Source organism: Hemiscyllium ocellatum, chromosome 12 (assembly GCF_020745735.1).
Source record: "Hemiscyllium ocellatum isolate sHemOce1 chromosome 12, sHemOce1.pat.X.cur, whole genome shotgun sequence".
NCBI classification, from domain to species: domain Eukaryota; kingdom Metazoa; phylum Chordata; class Chondrichthyes; order Orectolobiformes; family Hemiscylliidae; genus Hemiscyllium; species Hemiscyllium ocellatum.
Window position 1 is genome coordinate 83,174,701 of NC_083412.1, and position 27,697 is coordinate 83,202,397.

The 27,697-nt window shown below is 43.3% G+C and overlaps 1 protein-coding gene across 11 annotated transcripts in view; it reads right to left on the bottom strand.

Moving 5' to 3' along the window:
* Positions 1-16,364: 16,364 nt before the first annotated feature.
* The window catches only part of kcnj15 (potassium inwardly rectifying channel subfamily J member 15), a 176,022-nt gene continuing 164,689 nt past the window's right edge, over positions 16,365-27,697 (bottom strand). For 7 of the 11 annotated variants that reach the window (XM_060833804.1, XM_060833803.1, XM_060833806.1 and 4 more), the window contains one exon: positions 16,366-19,195. In XM_060833804.1, coding sequence (XP_060689787.1) covers positions 18,073-19,195 — 1,123 coding nt within the window. In that variant the 3' untranslated portion in view covers positions 16,366-18,072. Of the gene's footprint in view, positions 19,196-27,697 lie in introns of all 11 variants that reach the window. The other 4 variants (XM_060833798.1, XM_060833800.1, XM_060833799.1 and 1 more) reach the window with 1 other exon arrangement.

Consider the following 27,697-nt stretch of genomic DNA (forward strand, 5'->3'; position numbering starts at 1 on the left):
TAGGAACATGGCATCTATCTCGAAGGAGGGTGTCTGTAAACAGGAAGGTGGCTTGAAGTGTGTATACTTCAATGTGAGAAGTATATGAAATAAGGTAGGCGAACTTGCAGCGTGGGTTGGTACCTGGGATTTCGATGCTGTGGCTATTACGGAGACTTGGGTAGAACAGGGACAGGATTGGCTGTTGCAGGTTCCAGGGTTTAAATGTTTTAGTAGGGTCAGAGGTGGGGGTAAAAGAGGGGGAGGTGTGGCATTGCTTGTCAAAGATAGTATTGCAGTAGTGGAAAGGATGATGGAGGAAGACTTGCCATCTGAGGTAGTTTGGGCTGAGCTTAGAAATAGGAAAGGTGAGGTCACCCTGTTAAGAGTTTTCTATAGGCCTCCGAATAGTCCTAGAGATGTAGAAGAAAGGATTGCGAGGGTGATTCAGGAGAAGAGTGAAAGTAATAGGGTGGTTGTTATGGGGCACATTAACTTTCCAGATATTGACTGGGAAAGCTATAGCTCGAGTACGTTAGATGGGTCGGTGTTTGTCCAATGTGTGCAGGAGGGTTTCCTGACACAATATGTAGATAGGCCAACAAGAGGTGAGGCCATACTGGATTTGGTTCTGGGTAATGAACCAGGCCAGGAGTAGCATTGGAGGTAGGTGAGCATATTGGGGACAGTGAGCACAGTTCGGTGACTTTTACTCTAGTGATGGAGAGGGATAAGTGTGCACTACAGGGCAAGAGTTATAGCTGGGGGCAGGGAAATTACGATGCGGTGAGGCATGACTTAGGATGCGTGGCTTGGAAAAGTAGGCTTCAAGGGAAGGGTACAATCGACATGTGGAGCTTGTTCAAGGAGCAACTATTGAGTGTCCTTGATAAGTATGTACCTGTCAGGCAGGAAGGAAAGGGTTGTGTGAGGGAGCCATGGTTTAATAAGGAATTGGAATCCCTTGTTAAAGGGAAGAGGGCAACCTATGTAAAGATGAGGCGTGAAGGTTCAGTTGGGGTGATTGAGAGTTATAAGGTAGCCAGGAAGGATCTGAAGAGAGAGCTAAGAGCTGCAAGGAGGGGACATGAAAAGTCCTTGGTTGGTAGGATTAGGGAAAACCCAAAAGCTTTCTATAGGTATGTCAGGAATAAAAGAATGACTAGGGTAGGAATAGGTCCAGTCAAGGATAGTAGTGGGAAGTTGCGTGTGGAGGCTAAAGAGATTGGGAAGACACTGAATGAATACTTTTCGTCAGTATTCACTCAGGAACAGGACATTGTTGCTGATGTGAATATTGAGTCACAATTAATTAGAATGAATGGCTTTGAGGTATGTAGGGAAGAGGTGTTGGAAATTCTGGAAAGGGTGAAAATAGATAAATCCCCTGGGCCTGATGGCATTTATCCTAGGATTCTCTGGGAAGCAAGGGAGGAGATTGCAGAGCCATTGGCCTTGATTTTTATATCCTCGTTGTCTACAGGAATAGTGCCAGAAGACTGGAGGATAGCAAATGTGGTTCCCTTGTTCAAGAAGGGGAGTAGGGATAACCCTAGTAACTATAGGCCGGTGAGTCTCACTTCTGTTGTGGGCAAAGTCTTAGAGAGAATTGTAAGGGATAGGATTTATGAACATCTGGATAGGAATAATGTGATCAAGGATAGTCAGCATGGGTTTGTGAAGGGCAGGTCGTGCCTCACAAACCCTATTGAATTCTTTGAGAAGGTGACTAAGGAGGTGGACGAGGGTAAAGCAGTAGATGTGATGTATATGGATTTTAGTAAGGCATTTGATAAGGTTCCCCATGGTAGGCTACTGCAAAAAATACGGAGGTATGGCATTGAGGGTGAGTTGGAGGTTTGGATTAGGAATTGGCTGGCTGGAAGGAGACAGAGGGTAGTAGTTGATGGTAAAGGTTCATCTTGGATTGCAGTTACCAGCGGTGTTCCGCAAGGAACTGTTTTGGGACCATTGCTGTTTGTCATTTTTATAAATGACCTGGAGGAGGGGCTAGAACGTTGGGTGAGCAAGTTTGCAGATGATACAAAAGTCGGTAGAGTTGTTGACAGTGAGGAAGGATGTGGCAGGTTACAGCAGGATATGGATAAGCTGCAGAGCTGGGCAGAAAGGTGGCAAATGGAGTTCAATGTAGCTAAGTGTGAAGTCATTCACTTTGGTAAGAGTAACAAGAAGATGGAGTACTGGGCTAATGGTCAGATATTTGGTAGTGTAGATGAGCAGAGGGATCTTGGTGTCAATGTACACAGATCTCTGAAAGTTGCCACCCAGGTAAATAGTGCTGTGAAGAAGGCAAATGGCGTATTGGCTTTTATTGGTAGAGGAATTGAGTTCCGGAGTCCTGAGGTCATGTTGCAGTTGTATAAGACTCTGGTGCGGCCGCATCTGGAGTGTTGTGTGCAGTTTTGGTCACCATACTATAGGAAGGATGTGGAGGCACTGGAATGGGTGCAGAGGAGGTTTACCAGGATGTAGCCTGGTATGGTAGGAAGATCGTATGAGGAAAGGCTGAGGCACTTGGGGCTGTTTTCATTGGAGCAAAGAAGGTTTAGGGGTGACTTGATAGAGGTGTACAAGATGATTAGGGGTTTAGATAGGGTTCACCATGAGAACCTTTTTTCCACGTACAGAGATATTATGAGATATTATGAGGGGGCATAGCTTTAAATTAAGGGGTGGTAGGTATAGGACAGATTTTAGGAGTAGATTCTTTACTCAGCGAGTTGTGAGTTCATGGAATGCCCTGCCAGTGACAGTGGTGGACTGTCCCTCTTTATGGGCATTTAAACGGGCATTGGATAGACATATGGAGGATAGTGGGTTAGTGTAGGTTAGGTGGGCTTGGATCAGCGCAACATCGAGGGCGAAGGGCCTGTACTACGCTGCATTTTTCTATGTTCTATGTTCTATTAATTGAGACATATAAGATAAATATAGGGTTAGATAGGCTCTACTGTCCACCCTTTCTCCTCAGATGGCGATGACTACATGAGGGGACATAGCTTTAAATTGAGGGGTGATAGATATAGGTCAGATGTCATAGGTAGTTTCTTTACTCAGAGTAGTAGGGGTGTGGAATACACTGCCTGCAACAGGTGTAGACTCACCAACTTTAAGGGTATTTAAATGGTTATTAGATCAGTATATGGATGAGAATGGAATAGTGTAGGTTAGATGGGCTTCAAATTGGTCGCAACATTGAGGAGCGAAGGGCTTGTACTGCACTGTAATGTTCTATGTTCTATGCTCCCTTGGCTGGGAATCTAGAACACGGTCTCAGGATATGGTATAGAATTTACACAGGGAGGAATGTCTTCACTCAGAGGGTGGTGAAGCTGTGATGGCCAAATCACTGAAAACATTGAAGAAAGAAATAGATAGCTCGACACTAAAGGTGACAAAGGTTATGTGGAGAGTGTGGGATTATGATCTTGAGATCGAATATCAATCATGATACCTGCAATTTGAGAGGGAGAAGGGAGAATCGGAAGTGTCAGTTTTGCAGTTGAACAAAGGGAACTATGGGGCTATGAGGGAGGAGCTGGCCAAAGTTCAATGGTTCAATATCCTAGCAGGGATGGCAGTAGAACAACAATGGCAGGTATTTCTGGATATAATGCAGAAGGTGCAGGATAAGTTCATTCCAAAGAAGAAGAAAGATCCTAAGGGGAGGCAGGGATGGCCGTGGCTGATGAGGGAAGTTAAGGACTATATAAAGATAAAAAAAGAAGCATAACATAGCAAAGATGAGCGGGAAGCCGGAGGACTGGGAAACTTTTAAAGAGTAACAGAGAATAACTAAAAAGGCAATATGGCGAGAAAAAATGAGGTACAAAGGCAAACTGGCCAAAAATATAAAGGAGGATAGTAAAAGCTTTTTTAGTTTTGTGAAACTAAAAAAAAATGGTTAAGTCTGAAATTGGGCCCTTGAAGACAGAAACAGGTGAATTTATTATGGGGAGCAAGGAAATGGCAGAAGAGTTGACTAAGTACTTTGGGTCTGTCTTCACTAGGGAAGGCACAAGCAATCTCCCAGATATAATAGTGGCTGAAGGACTGAGGGTAATGGATGAACTGAAGGGAATTTATATGAGGCAGGAAATGGTGTTGGAGAGACTGTTAGGTCTGAAGGCTGATAAGTCCCTGGGACCTGATGGTCTGCATCCCAGGGTACTGAATGAGATGGCTCTAGAAATCATGGACACATTGGTAATCATTTTCTATAGATTCAGGATCAGTTCCTGCAGATTGGAGGGTGGCTAATGTTGCCCCACTTTTAAGGAAGAGAGGAAGAGAGAAAACAAGGAATTATAGACCGGTTAGCCGGATATCAGTGGCGGGAAAGATACTGGAGTCAATTATAAAAGATGAAATTACGAATCGTTTGGATAGCAGTAACAGGATAGGTCAGAGTCAGCATAGATTTATGAAGGGGAAATCATGCTTGACTAATCTTCTGAAATTTTTTGAGTATGTAGCTATGAAGATAGACAAGAGAAAGCCAGTGAATGGTACATCTGGACTTTCAGATAGCCTTTGACAAAGTCCCACAGAGGACATTAGTGAGCAAAATTAGGGCACATAGTATTGGGGGCAAAATACTGACTTAGATTGAAAATTGGCTGGTTGACAGGAAGCAAACAGTAGTGATAAATGGTCACTTTCAGAATGTCAGGTGGTGACCAGTGGGATATCCCAAGGTTTCGTGCTGGGATCGCAGCTGTTTACAATATACAGTAATGATATAGATAAAGGCATTAAAAGTAATATTAGCAAATTTGCTGATGACACAAAGCTGGGTGGCAGGGTAAAATATGAGGAGGATGTTATGAGAATACAGGGTGACTTGGACAGGCTAGGTGAGTGGACGGATGCTTGGCAAATGCAGTTTAATGTGGATAAATGTCTGGTTATCCACTTTAGTGGCAAGAACAGGAAGGCAGGTTACTATCTAAATGGAGTCAAGTTAGGTAAAGGGGCAGTACAATGAAATCTAGGTATTCTTGTACATCAGTCAATGAAGGCAAGCATGCAGGTACAGCAGGCAGTGAAGAAAGCTAATAGCATGCTGGCCTTCATAACAAGAGAAATTGAGTATAGGAGCAAAGATGTACTTCTGCAGCTGTACAGGGCCCTGTGAGACCGTACCTGGAATATTCTGTGCAGTTTTGGTCTCCAAATTTGAGGAAGGATATTCTGGCTATTGAGGGAGTGCAGCGTAGGTTCACGAGGTCAAATCCTGGAATGGCGAGACTATCATATGTTGAAAGCTTGGAGCAATTGGGCTTGTTGACACTTGAGTTTAGAAGGATGAGAGGGGATCTAATTGAGACGTATAAGATTATTAAAGGATTGGACACTCTGGAGGCAGGAAGCATGTTTTCGCTGATGGGTGAGTCCAGAACCAGAGGACACAGTTTAAAGATAAGGGGTAGGCCATTTAGAACAGATTCTGGATTAGTGGTGCTGGAAGAGCACAGCAATTCAGGCAGCATCCAAGGAGCAGTGAAATCGATGTTTCAGGCAAAAGCCCTTCAGGAATAAAGGCCTGAAGCGTGGAGAGATAAACTAGAGGAGGGTGGGGGTAGAGGGTAGAGTACAATAGGTGAGTGGGGGAGGGGATGAAGGTGATAGGTCAGGGAGGAGAGGGTGGAGTGGATAGGTGGAAAAGGAGATAGGCAGGTAGGACAAGTCATGGGACAGTGCTGAGCTGGAAGTTTGGAACTAAGGTGAGGTGGGGGAAGGGGAAATGAGGAAACTGTTGAAGTCCACATTGATGCCCTGGGGTTGAAGTGTTCCGAGGCGGAAGATGAGGCGTTCTTCCTCCAGGTGTCTGGTGGTGAGGGAGCGGAGGTGAAGGAGGCCCAGGACCTCCATGTCCTCGGCAGAGTGGGAGGGGGAGTTGAAATGTTGGGCCATGGGGCGGTGCGGTTGATTGGTGCGGGTGTCTCAGAGATGTTCCCTAAGACGCTCTGCTAGGAGGCGCCCAGTCTCCCTAATGTAGAGGAGACCACATCGGGAGCAATGGATACAATAAATGATATTAGTGTATGTGCAGGTAAAAATTTGATGGATGTGGAAGGCTCCTTTAGGGCCTTGGAGAGAGGTGAGGGAGGAGGTATGGGCGCAGGTTTTAGAGTTCCTGTGGTGACAGGGGAAGGTGCCAGGATGGGAGGGTGGGTTGTAGGGGGGCGTGGACCTGACCAGGTAGTCACGGAGGGAACGGTCTTTGCGGATGGCGGAAAGGGGTGGGGAGGGAAATATATCCCTGGTGGTGGGGTCTTTTTGGAGGTGGCAGAAATGTCGGCGGCTGACTTGATTTATGCGAAGGTTGGTAAGATGGAAGGTGAGCATCAGGGGCGTTCTGTCTTTGTTATGTTTAGAGGGGTGGGGTCTGAGGGTGGAGGTGCGGGATGTGGATGAGATGGGTTGGAGGGCATCTTTAACCACGTGGGAAGAGAAATCGTGGTGTCTAAAGAAGGAGGCCATCTGGTGTGTTCTGTGGTGGAACTGGTCCTTCTGGGAACAGGAGCCTTCCACATCCATCAAAGTTTTATCCCTCACCTCTATCCAAGGCCCTAAAGGAGCCTTCCACATCCATCAAGGTTTTACCTGCACATCCACTAATATCATTTATTGTATCCATTGCTCCCGATGCGGTCTCTTCTGCATTGGGGAGACTGGGCACCTCCTAGCAGAGCACTTTAGGGAACATCTCCGGGACACCCGCACCAATCAACCACACCGCCCCATGGCCCAACATTTCAACTCCCCCTCCCACTCTGCCGAGGACATGGAGGTCCTGGGCCTCCTTCACCACTGCTCCCTCACCACCAGACGCCTGGAGGAAGAATGCCTCATCTTCCGCCTCGGAACACTTCAACCCCAGGGCATCAATGTGAACTTCAACAGTTTCCTCATTTCCCCTTCCCCCACCTCACCTTAGTTCCAAACTTCCAGTTCAGCACTGTCCCCATGATTTGTCCTACCTGCCTATCTCCTTTTCCACCTATCCACTCCACCCTCTCCTCCCTGACCTATCACCTTCATCCCCTCCCCCACTCACCTGTTGTACTCTATGCTACTTTCTCCCCACATCCACCCTCCTCTAGCTTATCTCTCCACGCTTCAGGCTCTCTGCCTTTATTCCTGATGAAGGGCTTTTGCCCAAAACGTCGATTTCGCTGCTCTTTGGATGCTGCCTGAACTGCTGTGCTCTTCCAGCACCACTAAATCAGAATCTGGTTTCCAGTATCTGCAGTCATTGTTTTTACCCCATTTAGAACATAGTTGAGGAGAAACTTCTTCACCCAGAGACTGGTGGGTGTATGGATTGCTCTGCCCCAGAAGGCTGTGGAGGCCAAGTCTCTGGATTCTTTCAAGAAAGAGATGGATAGAGCTCTTAAAGATAGTGGAATCAAGGGTTATGGGGATAAGGCAGGAACAGCATACAGAATGTGGATGATGAGCCATGATCATAATGAATAGTGGTGCTAGCTCGAAGGGCCGAATGGCCTACTCCTGCACCTATTGTCTATTGTCTATTGAAACGAAGATTGTCAAGGAAGGTTTAACTACTGAGTCAGTATGGGTGGAAATTAGGAACAGCAAGGGAGCAGCCCTTCATTGGGGGCTTTCTACAGACCACCTAATAGCAGTAGAGAGTTTGAAGAAGAACTAATAGGCTGGTAGATTTTGGAAAAATGCAGAGGTAGTAGGGTTATTGTCATGGGTGATTTCAACTTTCCCAATATCGACTGGAACCTCCTTAGTGCAGATGGTTTGGATGGAGCCATTTTTGTCAAATGTGTTCAGGAGGGTTTCCTTACTCGGTATGTAGACAGACCAACAAGGGGAGAGGCTATTTTGGATTTGGTGCCAAGCAATGAGCCAGGTTATGTGTCAGATCTCACGGTGGGAGAACACTTTGGTGACAGTGACCACAACTGCTTCACATTTCCCAGAGGGTAAAAACAAGGACTGCAGATACTGGAAACCAGAACCTAGATTATAGTGGTGCTGGAAAAGCACAGCAGGTCAGGCAGCATCCAAGGAGCAAGAAAATCAACGTTTCGGAAAAAAAGCCATTCATCAGGAATAGAGGCTTCTATTCCTGATGAAGGGCTTTTGCTTGAAACGTCGATTTTCCTGCTCCTCGGATGCTGCCTGATCTGCTGTGCTTTTCCAGCACCACTATAATCTAGACTCACATTTACCAGAGCCTTGGAGAGAGAAAGGAGCAGTTACTAAGGGAAGATATTTAATTGGGGAAAAAGAAATTATGACACTATGAGACAGGAGTTGGGAAGTACAGACTAGGAGCAATTGTTCCACAGAAAGGGCACAGCAGACAGGTGGAGACTGTTTTAGGAGCAGTAGTTGCAAGTGATGCATACATTTGTTCCTCTGAGACGGGTAAGAAGGGGCAAGATTAAGGACCCTTGGATGATGAGAACAGAGGAGCTTCTCGTCAAAAAGAAGAAGGCAGCTTACATAAGGTGGAGGAAGCAAGGATGTAGCACAGCTTTAGAGGATTACAGGCTTGCTAGAAAGGATTAAACACAGGATTCTTGGCAGTGTGGAGGAACAGAGGGATCTTGGCATTCAAGTACATAGATCTCTCAAAGTTGCCACCCAAGTGGATAGGGCTCTTAAGAAAGCAGTATGGTGTTTTGGCTTTCATTAACAGGGGGATCGAGTTTAAGAGCTATGAGGTTTTGCTACAGCTCTACTGAGATAACACCTGGAATATTGTGTCCTGATCTGGTCGCCCTACTATAGGAAAGATACAGACGATTTGCAGAGAGTGCAAAGAAAGTTTACCAGGGCTTGCCTTATGAAGAGAGGTTGACTGAGCTTAGACTTTTCTATCTGGAGAGAAGTAGGTAGAGAGGTGACCTGGTCGAGATATACAGGGTAATGAGATGCATGGATAGAGCCAATAGCCAGAGACCTTTCCCCAGGGCAGGATTGACTGGCATGAGGGGTCATAGTTTTAAGATATTAGGAGAAAGGTATAGAGGGGATGTCAGAGGTAAGTTCTTTACACAGAGTTGTGAATGCATGGAATATGTTGCCAGTGATGGTGGTGGAAACAGAGTCATTAGGGACGTTTAAGTGACTGCTGGACATACACATGGACAGCAGTGAATTGAGGGGTTTGTAAGTTAGGTTGTTTTATTTTACATTAAGATTAATCCTCAGCACAAGATCGTGGGCCGAAGGGCCTGTTTTGTGCTGTACTTTTCTATGTTCTATGTTCTAGTGACACTCAACATCCTGTGAATTAACTTTTTAAAATCTTGATAATAGAAGCATAAGAAATATGAGGAGGAGTAGGCCATTAAGTCCTTTGAGAATGCTTTGCCATCCAATATGATCATGACTGATTGTCCAACTCAGCAGCCTGATCTCAATTTGTCTCCATTCCCTTTAGCCCTAAGAACTATGTTAACTCCTTTGAAAACATTCAATGTCATGGCCTCGACCATATTCTGTGATAGAGAATTCCATAGGCTTACTGCTCTCTGGGTAAAGAAATTTCCCCTCATCTCAGTACTAAATGCCTACCCCATATCTTTAACCACGATCCCTGGTTCTGGATAAAGTCGGAGGAATTTTTCAGGGCCTTTGGAGGTAAATCAGGGCCTTTGGGAATAGTAGGAGAAAATTCCATCTGGAACTCTCCCCAGAGTGTTTCCAGGTGAAATTCTCAGGGTATCCATGGGTGAAATTGGCATGCACTAGAGGTGGGCAGGTAATTCATGCTGTAGATTATCTGAACCAAAGAGGGAGAAACAATTTATAATTACCCTCAGAAGGGACAAGATTACTCAGTGATTTTTGATTAAATAAAAGAGTCAGATTCAGGACTGGATGGTGATGGATCCATTGATAGACAGCCCTGGTACTTACTGTTTAGGCTCATGTTTGAACAATGGGTAGTAAGAATAGGAATTATCTTTCAAATGGTCCCTAATATGAGTCAGGGACTGCATCAAGGAGGGCGCAAATTATTAGTAGGAGAAAATAACCTCAAACAATGTTCCATGAAAATATTGATGACCTTTCTAGAGTTGTGCATCACTTTGACTACCTTTGTTCACAGAACAATTGTTAATGTGATGGGTGTGTAGAATATAAAAGACATAAAGGCCTTTGTGTGGAGATGAGGTTTATTATTTAATAATAATACATCCATTAATGCATGTGACATGCATGTCAATGTGAATTTGAGATGATCTTTTTCTTCCAACTAAATTCTACAATTTGAGATAAAAAGATTGAATTTCTTCAGAGCATTTCCTGAATAAATCTAATTCACAACATGTTTCTGAGCTTCTTGCATCTTGTGTCCAATGTGGCAGGCAGACAGAAAGGACCCTCACTGCCATCTAAGTTTGTGATGTTATGTTCCATCATACAGATTGTACTGTCAAACTAAACAGGAACACCCACTCCAATGTGAGCTCACCAGAATCTCTTCCACCAATATGCCATTTTGAAATGGCCTATTGCTAACTGATTTTTTTTTCACAGTAATGTTTACTTCTGCTAATGTTTAAAATGGTGGCTAAGAGTTTCAAAGCAAAAATATCCTTACCTTAATGGCCTTTTGTGATTTCTGATATGACAGATGACATGTAACTCTTAGCACTAACCCCATCACCCTGCACCTCTGACTACCTCACCACAATCCATCATAGATCATAATATCATAACATATAGAACCAGGAGTTGATCACTCAGTCCCTCAAACCTGAATGACCAATTGAAAAGCTTGTGGTTGCTTAACACACCTGCACACCCCCGTTACCCCTGTTTCCCATCTCGATCAAAAATCTAACAGCTGTCAATTTATGCAATGATGCAAAGACCATTGCTCTTCCTAGAAGAGGATTCCAAAGTCCAATGATCATCAAAGAGAGTGAATTCTTCCTCATCTCCCTCTTGAATGGGTGACCACTGAATCTGACATGCATAATTTTAGACTCCTACACAAATGGAAACATCCTTCCAGCTCCTACCTTGTCAAGTTCCCTCAGAATACTATATATTTCAATAAGATCATCTCACAGAGCTACCAGCATTGGCTTCAAACGAGCACCATGGCAGACAGACATATTACCTTGATATCCACCACATTATAACAAAACTACTTGTAGTTACATGCATTCTTAAAAGAATATCAAAATTACATATAAATGGCTCTTTCTAGAGATTGACAATGCTCATCCAAGTTTTGTACGTGTAACACATTTCTGTTGGCTATTTCTGGTGATCATTTTCCATTATTTTAAGTGCATTTTCTCCCTCAGTTATCTACTCCAAATATAGTCTTTATGTTGGTTAACCAGTACTGACAACCCTTCACTAACTTAGCCAAGGGCAATTTTGTTGCTTAAAGTCAAGACTTTGTTATCAGACTCTTTGATCAAGGAGACAGATGGTTCAATCAAATTTTTTCTTTACCCCTAAGGTGATTTTAGCCAATAAAGAGTTGAGGGGTGATCTAATGAAGCAATTTAAGTCCTTTTGGATGGGGTTAATGATGTTACAATTCCCCTGCACATGTAATGGTTTGCAGAAAATATTGTTAAATCATCTCCTAGTTTATCCTTCACAATCATGTTAAAACTAACCATAGCTGAAAATGTGTTGCTGGAAAAGCGCAGCAGATCAGGCAGCATCCAAGGAGCAGGAGAATCGACGTTTCGGGCATGAGCCCTTCTTCAGGAATGATGAGAGTGTTCCAAGCAGGCTAAGACACTCTCCTCAGTCCTGAAGAAGGGCTCATGCCGAAACATCGATTCTCTTGCTCCTTGGATGCTGCCTAACCTGCTGCACCTTTCCAGCAACACATTTTCAGCTCTGATCTCCAGCATCTGCAGTCCTCACTTTCTCCTAAAACTAACCATATCCCAACCAACCTAATTTCAGTTTAAACAGAGTCCACTAACCTATCATGCCTCAGGACATGAGTTCATCAGCATAGTGGCTTAGTGGTCAGCACTGCTGCCTCATGGCGTCAGGGACCTGGATTCGATCACAGGCCTTGGGTAACTGTCTGTGTGAAGTTTTCGCATTCTCTCCACATCTGCTTGGGTTTCCTTCCACAGTCCAAAGTCTTAAAGGTTAGGTGGATTTGTCATGCTAAAAAATTGCCCATTGTGTCAGCATATGTGGAGGCTAGGTGGGTTAACCATGAACAATGCAAGATTACAGTGATAGTGGGTCTGGGTGGGATGCTCTTCAGAGGGTCAGCATGGACTCAATGGGCCAAATGGCCTGTTTCTACACTGTAGGGATTCTATGAAATACTTCAGGGAGTTTTAATGCCTTAGGTTTATCATTAACGTTTCTCGATAAAGGCCAGGCTTCCTGAGTACAGTATTAGGAAAAGCAGCAAACATTGGGAGACATCATTGGCCCAGTGCAATAGCTAAATACTTCTTCCCAGCCCAGTGAGAATGCCTGTAGATCTGACTCCTCCCCCTCACCATGGGCTATGATGTGCCCTATTGTTCCCTACCCCCAACGCTACCTACTGCTCTAACTATTAAGGGCTCTGGCATAGTCCATGACCAGATGAATGCCCCCTCTTACTGCATCATCCTTCTCATCACATCCCATCTTGTTAATGCCAGATTCCCTTCAATCTGATTGGATATGATCATGGCAGCCTTTTTCACAGTTGGTACTGCCATTGAATTCATAGCAACTGAACACACAATCTATTCGAACTTTCCTGTGCAGTACTGTCAGAGGTGTGGCCTTTCTAATGAAAGTTTAAGCAGAGCCCCTACATGACCTCTCAGGTAGACATTAAGAGCCTTTCAACAGCATTTTTGGAAGTAGTTGGGAATGCTTCTCTAGTGCCATTGCTGATATTTACAACTTAACCACGGTCACCAAAATGGATTATCTGGTCTATAACTCATTGTTCGTTATGGGAGCAGGCTGTGGGCAAATTAATTGCTGCCTTTCCAAAATTTCAACAGTGACTTCGAAATGATTGTGTTGACCATGCTGAGATGCAAGATTTGCTTCCTCAAATATTTTGACAAGTCATTAAATATGTCATGACATTCTGAACTACAAATGGATTAATTCTACATGGTTTTGTATATCAAGAGAAGAGGATCGGCGCAGGTGTTGGTCAATCCAAAATGTAAACATAAAGAGTTGAATCTTAGGGGTTTTTGGCTTAACATGAGAAATTTGTCATGTAAACACAGCGGCTACAAGTCAGAGGCTAGGAATACTGCAGTGAGAAACTCACCTCTTGACTCCCCAAAGCCTGTCCATCGTCCACAAGACATATCAGGAATGTGATGGAATTCTCTCCACTTGCCCCAATAACACTCAAGAAGTTTGCCACCATCCAGGTCAAAACAGTCCGCCTAATTGGTGCCACATCCACAAGCATCTTCTCCCTCCACCACTAACATTCAGTAGCATCAGTGTGTACTACCTACAAGATGCACTGTAGAAATTCATCAAAGACACTCAGACAGCACCTTCCAAATCCATGACCACTTCCACCTAGAAGGACAAGGGCAGCAGATATATGGGAACATCACCACTTTCAAGTTCCCTTCAAGACACACACCATCCTGGTTTGGAAATATACCACCGTTCCTTCACTGTTACTGGGTCAAAATCCCGGAATTCCCTCCCGAATGGCATTGTGGGGCAGCTCACAGCAGGTGGGCTGCAGTGGTTCAAGAAGGCAGCCCACCACCATCTTCTCAAGGAAAACTAGGGTTGGGCAATAAATGCTGGCCCAGGCAGTGACGTTCACATCGCACAAAATGAATAATTTAAAAAAAACATTTGAGTTTGGTGAAATTATTCTAGCCGTGAGGCTGAGTAGATTTTCTCCTGCATTGTTCTTGACATTTGCCCTGATACGGTAAATGGTGGGACATTGGCACCCAGCTTGTGTGTATGATGCTGGAACTCTTGTCACACAGACAGGATCTCCTCTTCCCCAGCAATAGCATTGGAGGCCACAATACCAGACCATACCAGCCTGGTCCACCCTACTGAAACAGTTCCAGTCTTCAGAATAGATGCCAGTACTGTAGGAAGAAGGTCAATGTTTTTCTCAACTCCACCACTGCCAATGCTGCCATTTCTCTCCAATATCTTGCACTCACTCTATCTCTGTTACTGTACCCACTTCCCACCAAGGCTCATGCTCTACTACACTTACTACTGATTACATCTTCCTCACTCACCTGCAGCTACCTCAACCCCTGTTATCACTGACCCTGCTTAACTTCTGTGCTGCCTACTCACTCACTCACTCAATCAGGAAACCTCTCCAATTGCATCAAAATGAACTGCTGTGCCACCAAATTTCATCTCCCATAAAATCTGCCACTATCTCACTCCAGGAAATAAACAGCCCATAAAAGAACAGAGATGTGAAGGTGGCTGGGATGCGACTTGTCATTCGGATCCTCACCCCTTCTGAGCGGAAGATCCTGATTGTGACTGTCCTGGGCCGGGCCTGATATTGGAGGCTGCTCTTGACTTACTGTGCTGGGATTCACTGAACAAAAGCTACCTTCCTGACTGGGCTGAGGCCTGTTGAAAACTATGGCATATTTGCTAGCTTTGTGATTGTACTAAAGGAATGGTCAGACAGCAATATACAAGCCTAGTATCCCAGGCTGAGCGGGCAATTCACGAAAGAGCAAAGCAAAGCAACACGGGGCAGGAGTGCTGTGAGTATCCAGGTAGGTTCAGAGTGAGTGAGAGCTATGACAGTGACTGTTAGACCTATAGACACAGCCTGATCCAGTCCACCAGCTGTGCACATGTCCCCAAGGGGACACTGTCCTTGCTACGTGTTTACAATGATAGTTGTTGGCGCAGCCCGAGGTGTAGTACTGAAGTGCAGAAGTGTTCCACATGTGGGTGTACCAAGTGTTGTGAGGGTTCACAACACAGGTCAGATGCCAAAGTCCCTGGACTTGGGGTTCATGGAACCTGCTGAGGTGTTGCGCACAGTGTTCAACATGGAGGTCTTTGGAAGCAAGTGGTGATTTGAACCTACAAAGAACCTGCTGTGGTTTCCACATTAAGTTTTCCTGATGGCTAGCTCGCATGGCAAGTTTCGTCTAGTTGCAATCTATGCTAGTTAGATTATTAACAAGCAATAACAATGATCAATTGGCAACGCACCTCTCCCTTGTGACAATTTCACCAGACTACTTCAGTCCAGCTCAATCATGTTGACCAGAAATCCTCAATTAATCTAGTCCCATTTCCCAGCATTTGGCCCATATACCTCCAAACCCTTCATATTCATGTACCAATTCAGATGCCATTTAAATGTAATTATACCAGCCTCCACCACTTCCTCTGGCAGCTCATTCCATACACACCATCCTCTACATGAAAACATTGCCCCATAGGTCCTTTTTAAATCTTTCTCCTCGCACCTTAAACTATGCCCTCTGGTTTTGCCTCCTATGCTGGGAAAAAAGACCTTGGCTATTCACCCTATTCATGCCTCTTATGATTTTATAAACCTCTATAAGGTCTGTCCTCAGCCTCTACTGCAGGGAAAATAGCCCCAGCCTATTCAGCCTCTCCCAATAGCTCAAACCCTCCAAACCTGACAATATCTTGGTAAATAATTTCTTGCACTCACTACTACTCCAATCCAGTAGCTCAGTCTTAATATTTCCTCCTTCTATGTTAAACAGCATAACGGATTGTAAAAGGTGCTTATACATTCCACAACCAGTCCTATACCAAAAATAGCAGAATGCTGTAGATACATGTTCTATATTGCATCATTTGAAACTGTTATTGTGATCGATATCAAAACAAGCTGTCGAGATTTAAACTAGGTCATTTTGACTTTTAGCTTTTGACTCTAAAACAAATGATCTTGACTCAGCCTGGCGTTTTAACACACCTCTTCTAACATTAGGTCAACAGAAATGGGGACCAAGAACATTGCTTAAAGCATGACCTAGCCGATAACACCTACTTCACACGAAATCAGAAGTCCCACCATCCAACAACTCCAACTACACCGAGTAATGTACACTACTCGTATACCAGACTTGCCTTTTTTTCAAAAGCAAAGCAGCCAAGCAATGAGATACAAACAATAACAAACACAGGCACAATAAAATATGAGGTCTTGCTTCTCAGGATAACAACACAGTGATTGCATTTACTTGTATTTCTTTGGAAGGCAAGATAAGGTCACATTTAACTAAGAACCTAACATGCAACTCGGCATCCATTTCTCAAAGTCCACAATGAGTATAGCTCCATACCTTTTCAATTAATTATTAGTTTATTAATTATTGACATAAATAGGTGGAAGCATGAAGTAATTTAAATAAATCTCTCTGTTTCACAGAAATGTAAAAATAAACAGTAACCATACATATTAAAGGAACTGTAAAATGTTTTCCAGTTATTAACAGTATGATATGTCACTCATAGGATATTCTAATTAGTTGCATCAAGATCAATATAAACCTTTAGAAATATGTGTCCCACTAACATGTCACCAAAAAAACCAACATTATTTTTACAGGATTAACTCTTTCTTTTTTAAAAAATCACCTATTCAATTACATAATTCACATTTATTTTTTATCAGTTAAGAAATATTCAAGATGGACCACACTTTGTGCAGTGAATTTCACGTAGGGGTGGGAGTGAACTGACTGAATTTAAAAACGGCTGGCCTACAGCGATATTATACTGAGGGGGGGAGGGGGGTCTTAACGATCTCAGTGTGAAGTTTCCCCCATTTAGTGAAAAGAAGCTCAAATCTCAAAAGCTTCCAGTCAGTCAATCTGATTGGCCAGAAGCTCTTGCAGTTGCAAAAGAAACCAGCATGGTCACTGGGTGGAGCTAAGTCCAAGATTTTGGGAAGAGTGATCAGCATCCCAGGCAGGGTTGGGAACGAAGTTGGGTTTTGGACATGTGGGGTGGGGAATGGATTTCCCATAGAAAGGGAAGCCTCTTCATTCCCATTTATTTACAAAAGTTGGTGAAAATGCAGCCTGCCCAAGTTAGTCCAAATTCCATGGCCAATCATTTTATGGAAGCTGAGGCAGAATTATGATCATAACTGCTCCTTAATGGGCTTCAATGTTCTAGGTACAGGCAGGTGGGCTTTGGGTGCAACACCCATCCACACACCTTACTGTGGGAATTCATCAGGTGTAGATATGGTGGGTTAGCCACCCATCATAATTTACAAGACCCACTACCAGCAAAAACATACCTGGCATGGCAGTCATAGTATAGGACACCCTGTAAGACTAAATAGTGTGGATCCAGCAATTAGGTAAATCAAGACATTGTTGTTAGATCATCACAATCCAATCTATTACCAATTAAAAGTATATTGCTAATTATAAATCCAGGTATGGAAAATTACATGGGTCCTGGGAAGGCTCACTCGACCCGAAACATTAGATCTTGATTTCTCTCCATAGATGCTGCCAGACCTGCTGAGCTTTTCCAGCAATTTCTGTTTTTGTTTGTTAAGGAAAATTACAGTTCTGATTAGTAACATAAAAGCTGTGGAACAGACTGCAGAGCCAGCTTTGGGTCAGTTGACACCTAGCATGGATGGTGATAGTTTATAACATGGGGTCAATACAGAGGGAAGGAACTGGTTACCCAGTTTGGAGGCTCTACAAATGAATACACTAAAGTAAGAGACAATGTGAAGAATCTAGATTTTAACTGTTAGGAAGCAAGCAGAATGGCACAATTGAAATTTAGGAAAACTGGAGAAAGTTCTTAGGCTCAGGAACCAGAGTCCTCCATCTGCAGACAGTGTTGGATGGATTGTATGATTCAGTTTTGACAAAGTGAGTAATCAAATAAAAATAATACATTTTTCATTAACACAATTACCAACATTGTTCTTGTTACATAAGATCATTGGGAACCTTCTGATATTAATTTTGACTAAATATTTTTTTTTGTTTTATAAGGCTTAAGGCTTGTTATGTACCAGAAAGGTGTTTATTGATTTAAAAACTTCCTTACGCTGGTCTGTTCTGTGCAAATGTTTAACTAGACATTGCTATGGACTGTTGGAATCTTACTGAACAATGTGTTCCGTTCATCCTCTCTGTATTTTTCTTCAAGTCTTAGCTTATCAATATCCCCATACCTCAGCGCTCCAGAGGAAAAGTAAGGGTTGGAACTCTTCCTAAGTTTGTCAAAGAAACTGAAGTCAACCAGATATTTCCCACCAGGGGACAGTGACATAAGAGGGACAAATTCATAGCCCCATAGAATCTCCTCTGGCACATACGAGGTTCTGATCTGGCAAGCAGCTCCCGTGGATTCCACTGTGGCATTTAAAATGACAACCAGCTCAAAATCTTTATCCCTTAGATTTGCCGATGCATATCTGTTCAATGGACTTTTCTCATCAATAACGTGATAAAATGTCAATGGGAAGGTGAGGAATGGACTCTCAGAACCAGTATCCACCTGGAAATTCACATTTGCCTGCCTGAGTTTGATGGTCTCACCTTCCTCAGTGACATGATTATGCAGGAATTTCCCAGAAAGTTGACACTGTAGCAACAGACTCTTCCTCATGTTGGCCACCCGGATCATGAGGCAAAGTTTATTCTTGTGTATGGCAATGGCAGCATGGTAACTAAACCTGATGGTCTCAGACCGTTTTTTGGGTCTTGCAATCTTGGCCAGAAAAGTACCAGTGACAAAGATCTCTGCCAAGGTGGTAATGACCAACTGAATGATTAACAGGATAATGGCAAATGGGCACTCCTCTGTGATACAGCGGAATCCATAACCAATGGTCGTCTGGGACTCCAGGGAAAACAGAAATGCTCCTGTTAAGGTCTCAATGTTCACTACACAGGGTGTGTGGTTAGCTGGGGGGTGTAATAACTCTAAATCCCCATGTACAAATGCTATAGCATACCAGAGAATGCCAAAAAGGAACCACGTAATCACAAATGTTGCTGTGAAGAGAGTTAGCTTGTAACGCCACTTCATGTCAATGACGGTGGTCCAAAGATCCTGCAGGTAAAGGAAGGCCCAACCATCCACTTGGTCAATTTTCACATTGTTATGGCCATCTTTTGACACAACACGCCGTTTTGCAATTTGGGAGATCATGCTAATGTTCTCAGTGTTCTCCATCTTCAAAGATAATGATCTAACAGAGAGGAGGACAACAAATGGTCTGTTACATGAGAAATGTAATGCTCAACCAAACAGTCAATATGCAGAATAGTAATTCATACAGAAATATACATGGAAAACGCTATTTTACCCACTTTTCTTCTTACCATCTATATCAGTATTATCCTCTACACAATTCTATTACATTCGCCCACATCATTCCCATATTCCTTAAAGTTTGCTGTTTTATCCACCTATCCTAACTAATCTTAAATACACACTACCTGCTGTGAAGTAAAAGGTTAATTGTCCCTTTACTTTAACAATAGCTACTAAGCATTTGCAAAAGGGGTTAAATTACAGTCATTCCAGATTACACTGACGGAAGCCTGAGTCTGTAAGTTTCTAGCACAATGTCCTCTTTTAACATGCCTTACGAGTAGTTATGTTTAATAATGCCTGTTAACATGTACTCTTAAGAGTACTGACCTCATTTTGCAACATGGTGGCAGTGGGGCCAGAGCCACACAGTTGGCCACTCAACACCCAACACAGACAGCACCTCAGGAAACTGACAGGGACTCATGTGAGCAATGAATTCTACCCTAAGCTGCTTACAATCTTGGGTCAATGCTTCAAAACCCAATACAGACTGAACAGGACTGAAATTACCATAGAGGATAAAAAAGAACAAAAATTGCACTACAGCAGCAACAGATCAAGCAGAAAAGGTGCCAGCAGTATTTTACAGATGGTGCAACAAAACTGCACATTTGGGAAGAAATCCTGCCCATATTACAGAAAGCCACGGTTGTAGTCAAAACATATCAAGCTCACCACAAGGACCTACATTAAGAAGAAACAAGGCAACCGTCTTTCGAGATAAAATACATTGTACATTTTTTTCTCTGGGAATCATGGATCAGAATATTCAATACCGGACCACAGATATTGCTGTAAATGTCCACTGGACAGACTTTAAATAGTAGACAGGGACGACAGATACTGTTTTGTTGGGCAGCCTTAAATGGCTGAAGAAGGTCACCCTGCAATCTTAATTAGCCGACTGCAAGGCTCAGGAGGAATCAACTTCATGATCAAAGTTCAGCTTCAGGTAACAAAGAACAAGGAAGTACAAAGAACAATACAGCACAAGAACAGGCTCTTTGGCCCTCCAGCGTGCGCCACCACATTTTGCCACTAAAACTATCTTCACTTACAAGATCCGTATTCCTCTATGCCCCTCCTTTTCATGTATTCATCTAGGTGCTTCTTGAATGCTGCTCTTATGTCTGCTTCCACCACCTCCTCTGGCAGCGCATTCCAAGCATTCACCACCCTTGCACGTCTCTTTTAAACTTCCCCCTTGTACCTGTGTCCCCTAGTAATTGACTCCTCCACCCTGGGAAAAAGCCTCAAACTTTCTACTCTATCCATGCCATTCACAATCTTATAAACTTCTATTAGGTCATCCTGCATCTTGCTATTAGATTGCTTCTTGCATTCCAATGAAAACATACCCAGTCTATCCATCTTTTCCTCATAGCTAAAATCTCCCATACCAGGAAACATCCTGGTAAGTCTTTTTTATACCGTCTCCAAAGCATCCACATCCTACTGGTAGTGTGGTGACTAGAACTATACGCAGTTTTCCAAGTGTGGCCTAACTAAAGTTCTATAAAGCTGCAGCATAACTTGTCTATCCTTATACTCCATGCCCCTTCCAATAAAGGCAAGTATGCAATTGGCCTTTTCTACTACCTTACCTACCTGTGCTGCCAACTTCAGTGATCTGCACACCATCACTCCTAAGTGTTCTGCCATTCACTATATAATTTCTCTCTGTATTTGACTTTCAAAAATGCACTAGACATGGACGAGTTGGACTGACGGTCTGTTTCCATGCTGGATATCTCTATGGCTTGAAGAGTCAATCTCAAATGCAAATGTGAAGCCAAAGGGCAGGCAATAATGTCCATTTTGGAGCTGTTTTCCCTTTAGCATTGGAGGCTGTGGGGTTACCTTACAGAGGTTTATAAAATCATAAGAGGCATGGATAGGATAAATAGACAAAGTATCTTCCCTGGGTTGGGGAGTTCAGAATTAGAGGGCATAGGTTTAGGGTGAGAGGGGAAATATATAAAAGAGACCTAAGGGGCAAATTTACTCAGATTAAACTCCATCTGGCATTTTTCTGCCCATGCCTCCAACTGATCTATATAGTGATTATTAAGACTAAAAGACAAATTGTTGAAATGCTACATGTTATCTAGGACCAGTCATGTTCACTCTTCAATAGCATAGCCCAAAAACCTAAATAGATGTGGCTTTCAGTCAGGTATGAAATAATGAGTTTAGACAACACATCCCAAACTGAGTGTTCCATCACACTGAGGACAGGTGCCAATCTAATCTGCTTGTCCACACCCAGGGAGATCCTTCACTTACTCAGAATCAAGACAAAGGCAGGAACTAAGATCTTTCTCCAGAAAGGCATTATTTCAAAACTCTTGCAGGCAACAATGCGGTGCTTGACTATAGTGCCACTTCTTAAACTAAACAGATTCTTAGAATTTGTCTCAACTTTGGAACAAATCAGTTAATAAGAGATGATAACCTTACAAACCGAAAAATCTTCAATAAATGGAACAGCAGCTTCTAGCAACTTCCCCAGATGAGGTCTCTGATCTGGTGAACACAGTCAAAATGCCAAATGGACATTATTGTTTAAGCTACCTGGCCTTTGGCTTCACATTTGCATTTGAAATGAACTCAGAGCCGTAGAGATATCCAGCAAGGAAACAGACCTTCAGTCCAACTTGTCCATGCTAAGTAGATATCCTAAATTAATCTAACCCCATTTCTCAGTATTTGACCCATATCCCTCTAAATCCTTCCTATTCATATACCCATCCAGATGTCTCTTAAATGCTGTAATTGTACCAGTCTCCACTACTTCGTCTGCCAGTTCATTCTTTACATGTACCACCCTCTGTGTGAAAAAGTTGCCCCTTGGGTCCCTTGTAAATTCTTCCCCACCCCCACCTTAACTGTTTGCCCCCTAGTTCTGGACTCCCCTACCTTGGGAAAAAGACCTTGGTTATTCACGTTATCTTATAATGAGGTCCAACATATGCCACATTGATGATATTTACATCAATGAGTCCACTAAACCCCAGGACAACAACAATGTTAGAAGAGTCTTGAATAATTTGCTGAATACGGGTTGACACTCAATGACTGGTGTGAATTCTCAAACCCTGTGGTTATATTTTTAGGCTGTGTTGTTCAGGAATGCTATATAACAATTCATAGGAATGGTGAACAAGGTTGGAAAACCTTTATCCCACTTAACACAAGTTAATAAGCCTCTCAAACAAGCTTTGAAGCAAAATCAGGCCACTTTTGGAATATTGCACGCAATTCTGGTCTCCTTTCTATTGGAAGGATGTTGTGAACGTTGAGAGGGTTCAGAAAAGATTTACAAGAATGTTGCCAGCATTGGAAGATTTGAGCTATAGGGAGAGGTTGAATAGGCTGGGGCTGGTTTTCCTGGAGCATAGGCGCCTTTGGGGTGACCTTATAGAGGTTTATAAAATGATGAGCGGCATAGATAGGATAAATAGACAAAGTCTCTTCCTTGGGATGGGGGAGTCCAGAAGTAGAGGGCATAGGTTTAGAATGAGAGGGGAAAGATATAAAAGAGACCTAAGGGGCAACGTTTTCATGCAGAGGGTGGTAGGTGTATGGAATGAGCTGCCAGAGGAAGTGGTGGAGGCTGGTACAGTTGCAACATTTAAGAAGCATTTGGATGATATATGAATAGGAAGGGTTTAGAGAGATATGGGCCGGGTGCTAGCAGGTGGGACTAGATTGAGTAGGGATATCTGATCGGCATGGACGGGTTGGACCCAAGGGTCTGTTTCTGTGATGTACATCTCTATGACTCTATGACTTTATCAAGCATGGCTACGGAACGAGCATCAACAGCACTGATGTTACAGATTCAAAGAGATGCTTATTTAATCCAAGATATTTGTATATTATAGCTCTGTCCTTCCAACTTTAAGATGAGCCTTGTATCATCCACAGCCTAGGAGCAATCTTACTTCAGACCCAATGTGACAGGATCAGATGACCAGTGGACAACCCCTCCAGAACTCAACTGACACACAATAAATGTATTCCATCACTTAAAAAGAGGCACTTCTTCCATTCGTGAGAGAAACGTTCTATATTTAAGGTCTACCACTCAAAGTAGAAACTGTCCACAAGCCACTGATAACTTTGTACAGCACAAGTGAGCTCACAAAAGTGCCTCCCAGAATCCAGAGTCATAGACTTATACAGCACAGAAAGAGACCCTTGCGTCCAACTTGTCCGCCGATCAGACATCCTCAACCAATTTCATCCAATTGTCTGGCATTTGGCCCATATGCCTATAAACCCTTCCTATTCGTGTACTCAATCAGATGGCTTTTAAAAGGTGCCTCCACCACCTCCTCTGGCAGTTTGTTCCATACACACACTATCCTCTGCGAGAAAAAGTTGCCTCTTAGGTCCCTTTTAAATCCTTCTCCTTTGCAGCTCATACAATACAATAATCATGAAATATGTCCATAGGAGGTATCAGATTACTGCTACTGTTCTATGAAGCAGGAGAAAGTGAGGATTGCAGATGCTGGAGATCAGAGCTGAAAAATGTGTTGCTGGAAAAGCACAGCAGGTCAGGCAGCATCAAAGGAGCAGAAGAATCGACGTTTCGGGCATAAGCCCTTCTTCAGGAATGAGGAGGTTTTGCCAAGCAGGCTAAGATAAAAGGTAGGGAGGAGGGACTTGGGGGAGGGGCTTTGGGAATGCGATAGGTCGAAGGAGGTTCAGGTGAGGGTGATAGGCCAGAGAGGGGGTGGGGGCAGAGAGATCGGAAGAAGATTGCAGGTCAGGAAGGCGATGCTGAGTCCGAGAGTTGGGACTGAGAAAAGGTGGGGGGAGGGAAATGAATGCAGATTTCTGCACTTTCTTCATTTCCCCATCCCCCACCTTTTCTCAGTCCCAACCCTCGGACTCAGCACCGCCTTCTTGACCTGCAATCTTCTTCCGACCTCTCTGCCCCCACTCCCTCTCTGGTCTATCAATCTCATCTTAACCTCCTTCCACTTGTCGCATTCCCAATGCCCGTCCCCCAAGTCCCTCCTCCCTACCTTTTATCTTAGCCTGATTGGCACACCCTCCTCATTCCTGAAGAAGAGCTCATGCCCGAAACATCGATTCTCCTGTTCCTTGGATGCTGCCTGATCTGCTGCGCTTTTCCAGCAACACATTTTTCTGTTCTATGAAGCAGCCCATCAACAATGCAAGTAAGGACAAACTGATTTCTTCAAGAAGTCAAGGACTTTGTGACCTTAACCATTACCATTTCAACCACAAAGTTGCAAAAGTTTTGTGAGGCTTAGTTACATGATGATGAATGTGTGCTGAGTTGCATGTCTTGTCGGGAGGGTTGAGCAGAGGATGTCTCCCAATACCTCTGCCCTGTGCCACTATTTCAAACAACACTATCACATTCATATTATTGATGATTGTGTGGTCTACAAAGTGCAGTCGGTGATCCCACAAACTCTCTGACTAGATGTCCTCCAGAAGATTAACAAGTGACATCAGTTGATTTCCAGGTGCTAGCCAGGACACCGCTATCTGGTATGGTGGCCTGGCATTCCTCAAGGATATGGACACCAACTGCACTATTCATGGATAGAAGAAGAAAGGACATCTTTCACCTTCTCCTTTCCAGCTCGACACCAAAACATAGAAAATAGGAGCAGACATAGACCATCCAGCTCATTGTGCCTGCTCCATTTTCGACATGATCATGAATGATCCTTTAGTACATCTCAATGCCATCTCCCTTCCACTATCCCTTTGATACCTCTGTCTCTGGAAATCTATCTTCTTCTTTCTTAAATATATTCAGTCATTTGGTCTACAGAGACCTGTGTTCAAAAATTCCAAAGGATCATCACCTTCTGAGTGAAAAACCTTCTCGTTTCAGTTTGAAATGGCCTATCATGTATCCTGAGAATGTGATTTCTTTACCCGGACCTGGCCTGGTCAGGGAAAACATCATCCCACTATCCAGTCTGTGTAATCCTGTTAGAACATTGTATGTTTCAATGAGATTCTCTCTCACCAGTCACTCTTCATACAACAAAGCTGCCGCACTCATTCAATGGCAAATATACTTCTTCTGGTATGGAGACCAAATGTTTTTAAACATTACTTTAGGGGATATGGATCCTGTTGGCTGGACAGCATTTGTTGCCCATCCCTAGCTGCCCTTGAGAAAATGGTGGTGATTTGCTCTCTTGGATCTTTGCAGACCATATATGGTCTCACCAAGACACAGTACAATTGCATTAAGACATCTTTCCTCCTCTACTCAAACTCTCTTGCAAAGGAAGGCCATGGGAATGCCTTAACATTATTCTCTTCCAATTTAAGGAGACAGTTTTTCTTATCTTGCTCAATAACTGTGTTAAAGGTCATGTTTTCCATGCATGAAGTCCTGAACATAGTTGTATTTGATAATGGACTATAATTTGTCAATGAGCTTTCAAATCTGTGCAGCCAAGTTGTAAGTTTATCGATATTTCCTCAGGCTAATAGTGAAGCCAAAGAGAGAATTAGCTTCCATTAAAAATACCTTCTGAGAAAGAACGACAATTTTCATTTAGCCTTACTCAATTACTGCTCTACCTTCTTCAGACACCTACAGTGGGCATTTGACAAGTACCTCATAAAGGTCAAGTCATAAGATAAGAGCCCACAATGTTGGAGGTAATATATTGGCATGGATAGAGAATTGGTTAAAGAGCAGGAAACACCAAGTTGGGATAAGGGGTTAATTTTCAGGCCGACAATGTGAAACCAGTGGGATTTCACAAGGGTTAGTAGTGGGACTGCAACTGTTTACAATATACATTAATGACGTGGAAGAATGAAGTGAATGCACTGTAGCCAAATTTACAGATAACACAAAAATATTCGGAAAGGCAAGTTGTAAGAAGGATACAGATAGTTTACAGAGGGATATTGATAGGTTAAAGTTGAAAAGTGTAGTGCTGGAAAAGTACAGCAGGTCAGGCAGCATCTGAGGAGCATAGGGTCACCGTTTCGGGCATAAGTCATTCCTGTTGAAGGACCTATGCCCAAAACATTGACTCACCTGCTCCTCAGATGCTGCATGGCCCACTGTGCTTTTCCAGCTCAACACTTTCAGACTCTGACGCTCCAGCACCAACACTCCTCACTTTCTCCTATGGATAGGTTAAGTATGTTAAAAGTTGGCATTTCCATGGTGCATATAGAAGACCATACCTTCCACTAGCTAAGTTTGGGTATTCTCATGATTATGTGAATAGCTGGATTTGTGCTTAGGACCTGTAAGGTTCATCAACTGGTGGAGGATCATAGAGTCAAAAAGCTTTCAATCGATAAGCAAGTGGAAAACATTCGCAGATGGAATATAATGTGGAAAAACGTGAATTTATTCATTGTGGAATGGAGAACAAAAGAACAGAGTATTATTTAATTGAAGAAAAGCTGCAGCAAACTGCAGCATAAAGGGATTTAAGGGATCTGTGCAGGAAACACAGAAAGCTAGCACCCAGGTACAGCAGGTGATCAGGAAGGCTAATGGAATGTTGGCCCTTATTTCAAGGGAATTGGAGTATGAGAGTCAGGAAGTACAAGGTGCTGGTGAGACAACAAATGAAACATTGTGAGCAGTTTTGGTCCTATTATTTAAGGGAAGATATTACTTAATTGGAAGCAGTTCAAAGAAAGTTCACTAGGATGATCCCTGGCATGGAAGGATTGTCTTCTATGAGCAAAGATTAAACAGATTGAAACTCACTGGAATTTAGAAGAATGAGTGGTGATCTCATTGAAACATATAGGATTCTTAAGGGCTTGACAGGGTAAATGCGGAGGGCAGCACAGTGGCTCAGTGGTTAGCACTGCAACCTCATAGCGCCAGGGACTTGAGTTCGATTCCAGCCTTGGGTGACTGTCTGTGTGGTCTTTGCACATTGTCCCAGTGTCTGGGTTTCCACTGGTTTCCTCCCACAATCCAAAGATGTGCAGGTCAGGTGGATTGTCCATGCTAAATTACCCATACTGTTAGGTGCATTAGTCAGACAGAAGTGGGTTACTTTTTGGAGGGCCAGCGTAGACTTGTTGGGCCTGTTTCCACACTGTACGGAATCTAATCTAGAAAAGACGTGTCCCATCATGGAAGAATCTAGGATCAGAGGACATAGTCTCAGAGTTAAGGGGTGCCAATTTAAGGCTGAGATGTGAAGGATTATCTTCTCTCAGAGAGTCGTCAGTCTTTGAAACTCTTCGCTACAGAGAACCATGGAGCAGAGTCCTTGTATTTAAGGCAGAGATTGGTAGATTGGGGAATCAAAGGTTATAGGGAAAGGGCAGAAAAGTGGATGTGAGGAATGTTGGATCAGCCATGATCCTACAGAATTAT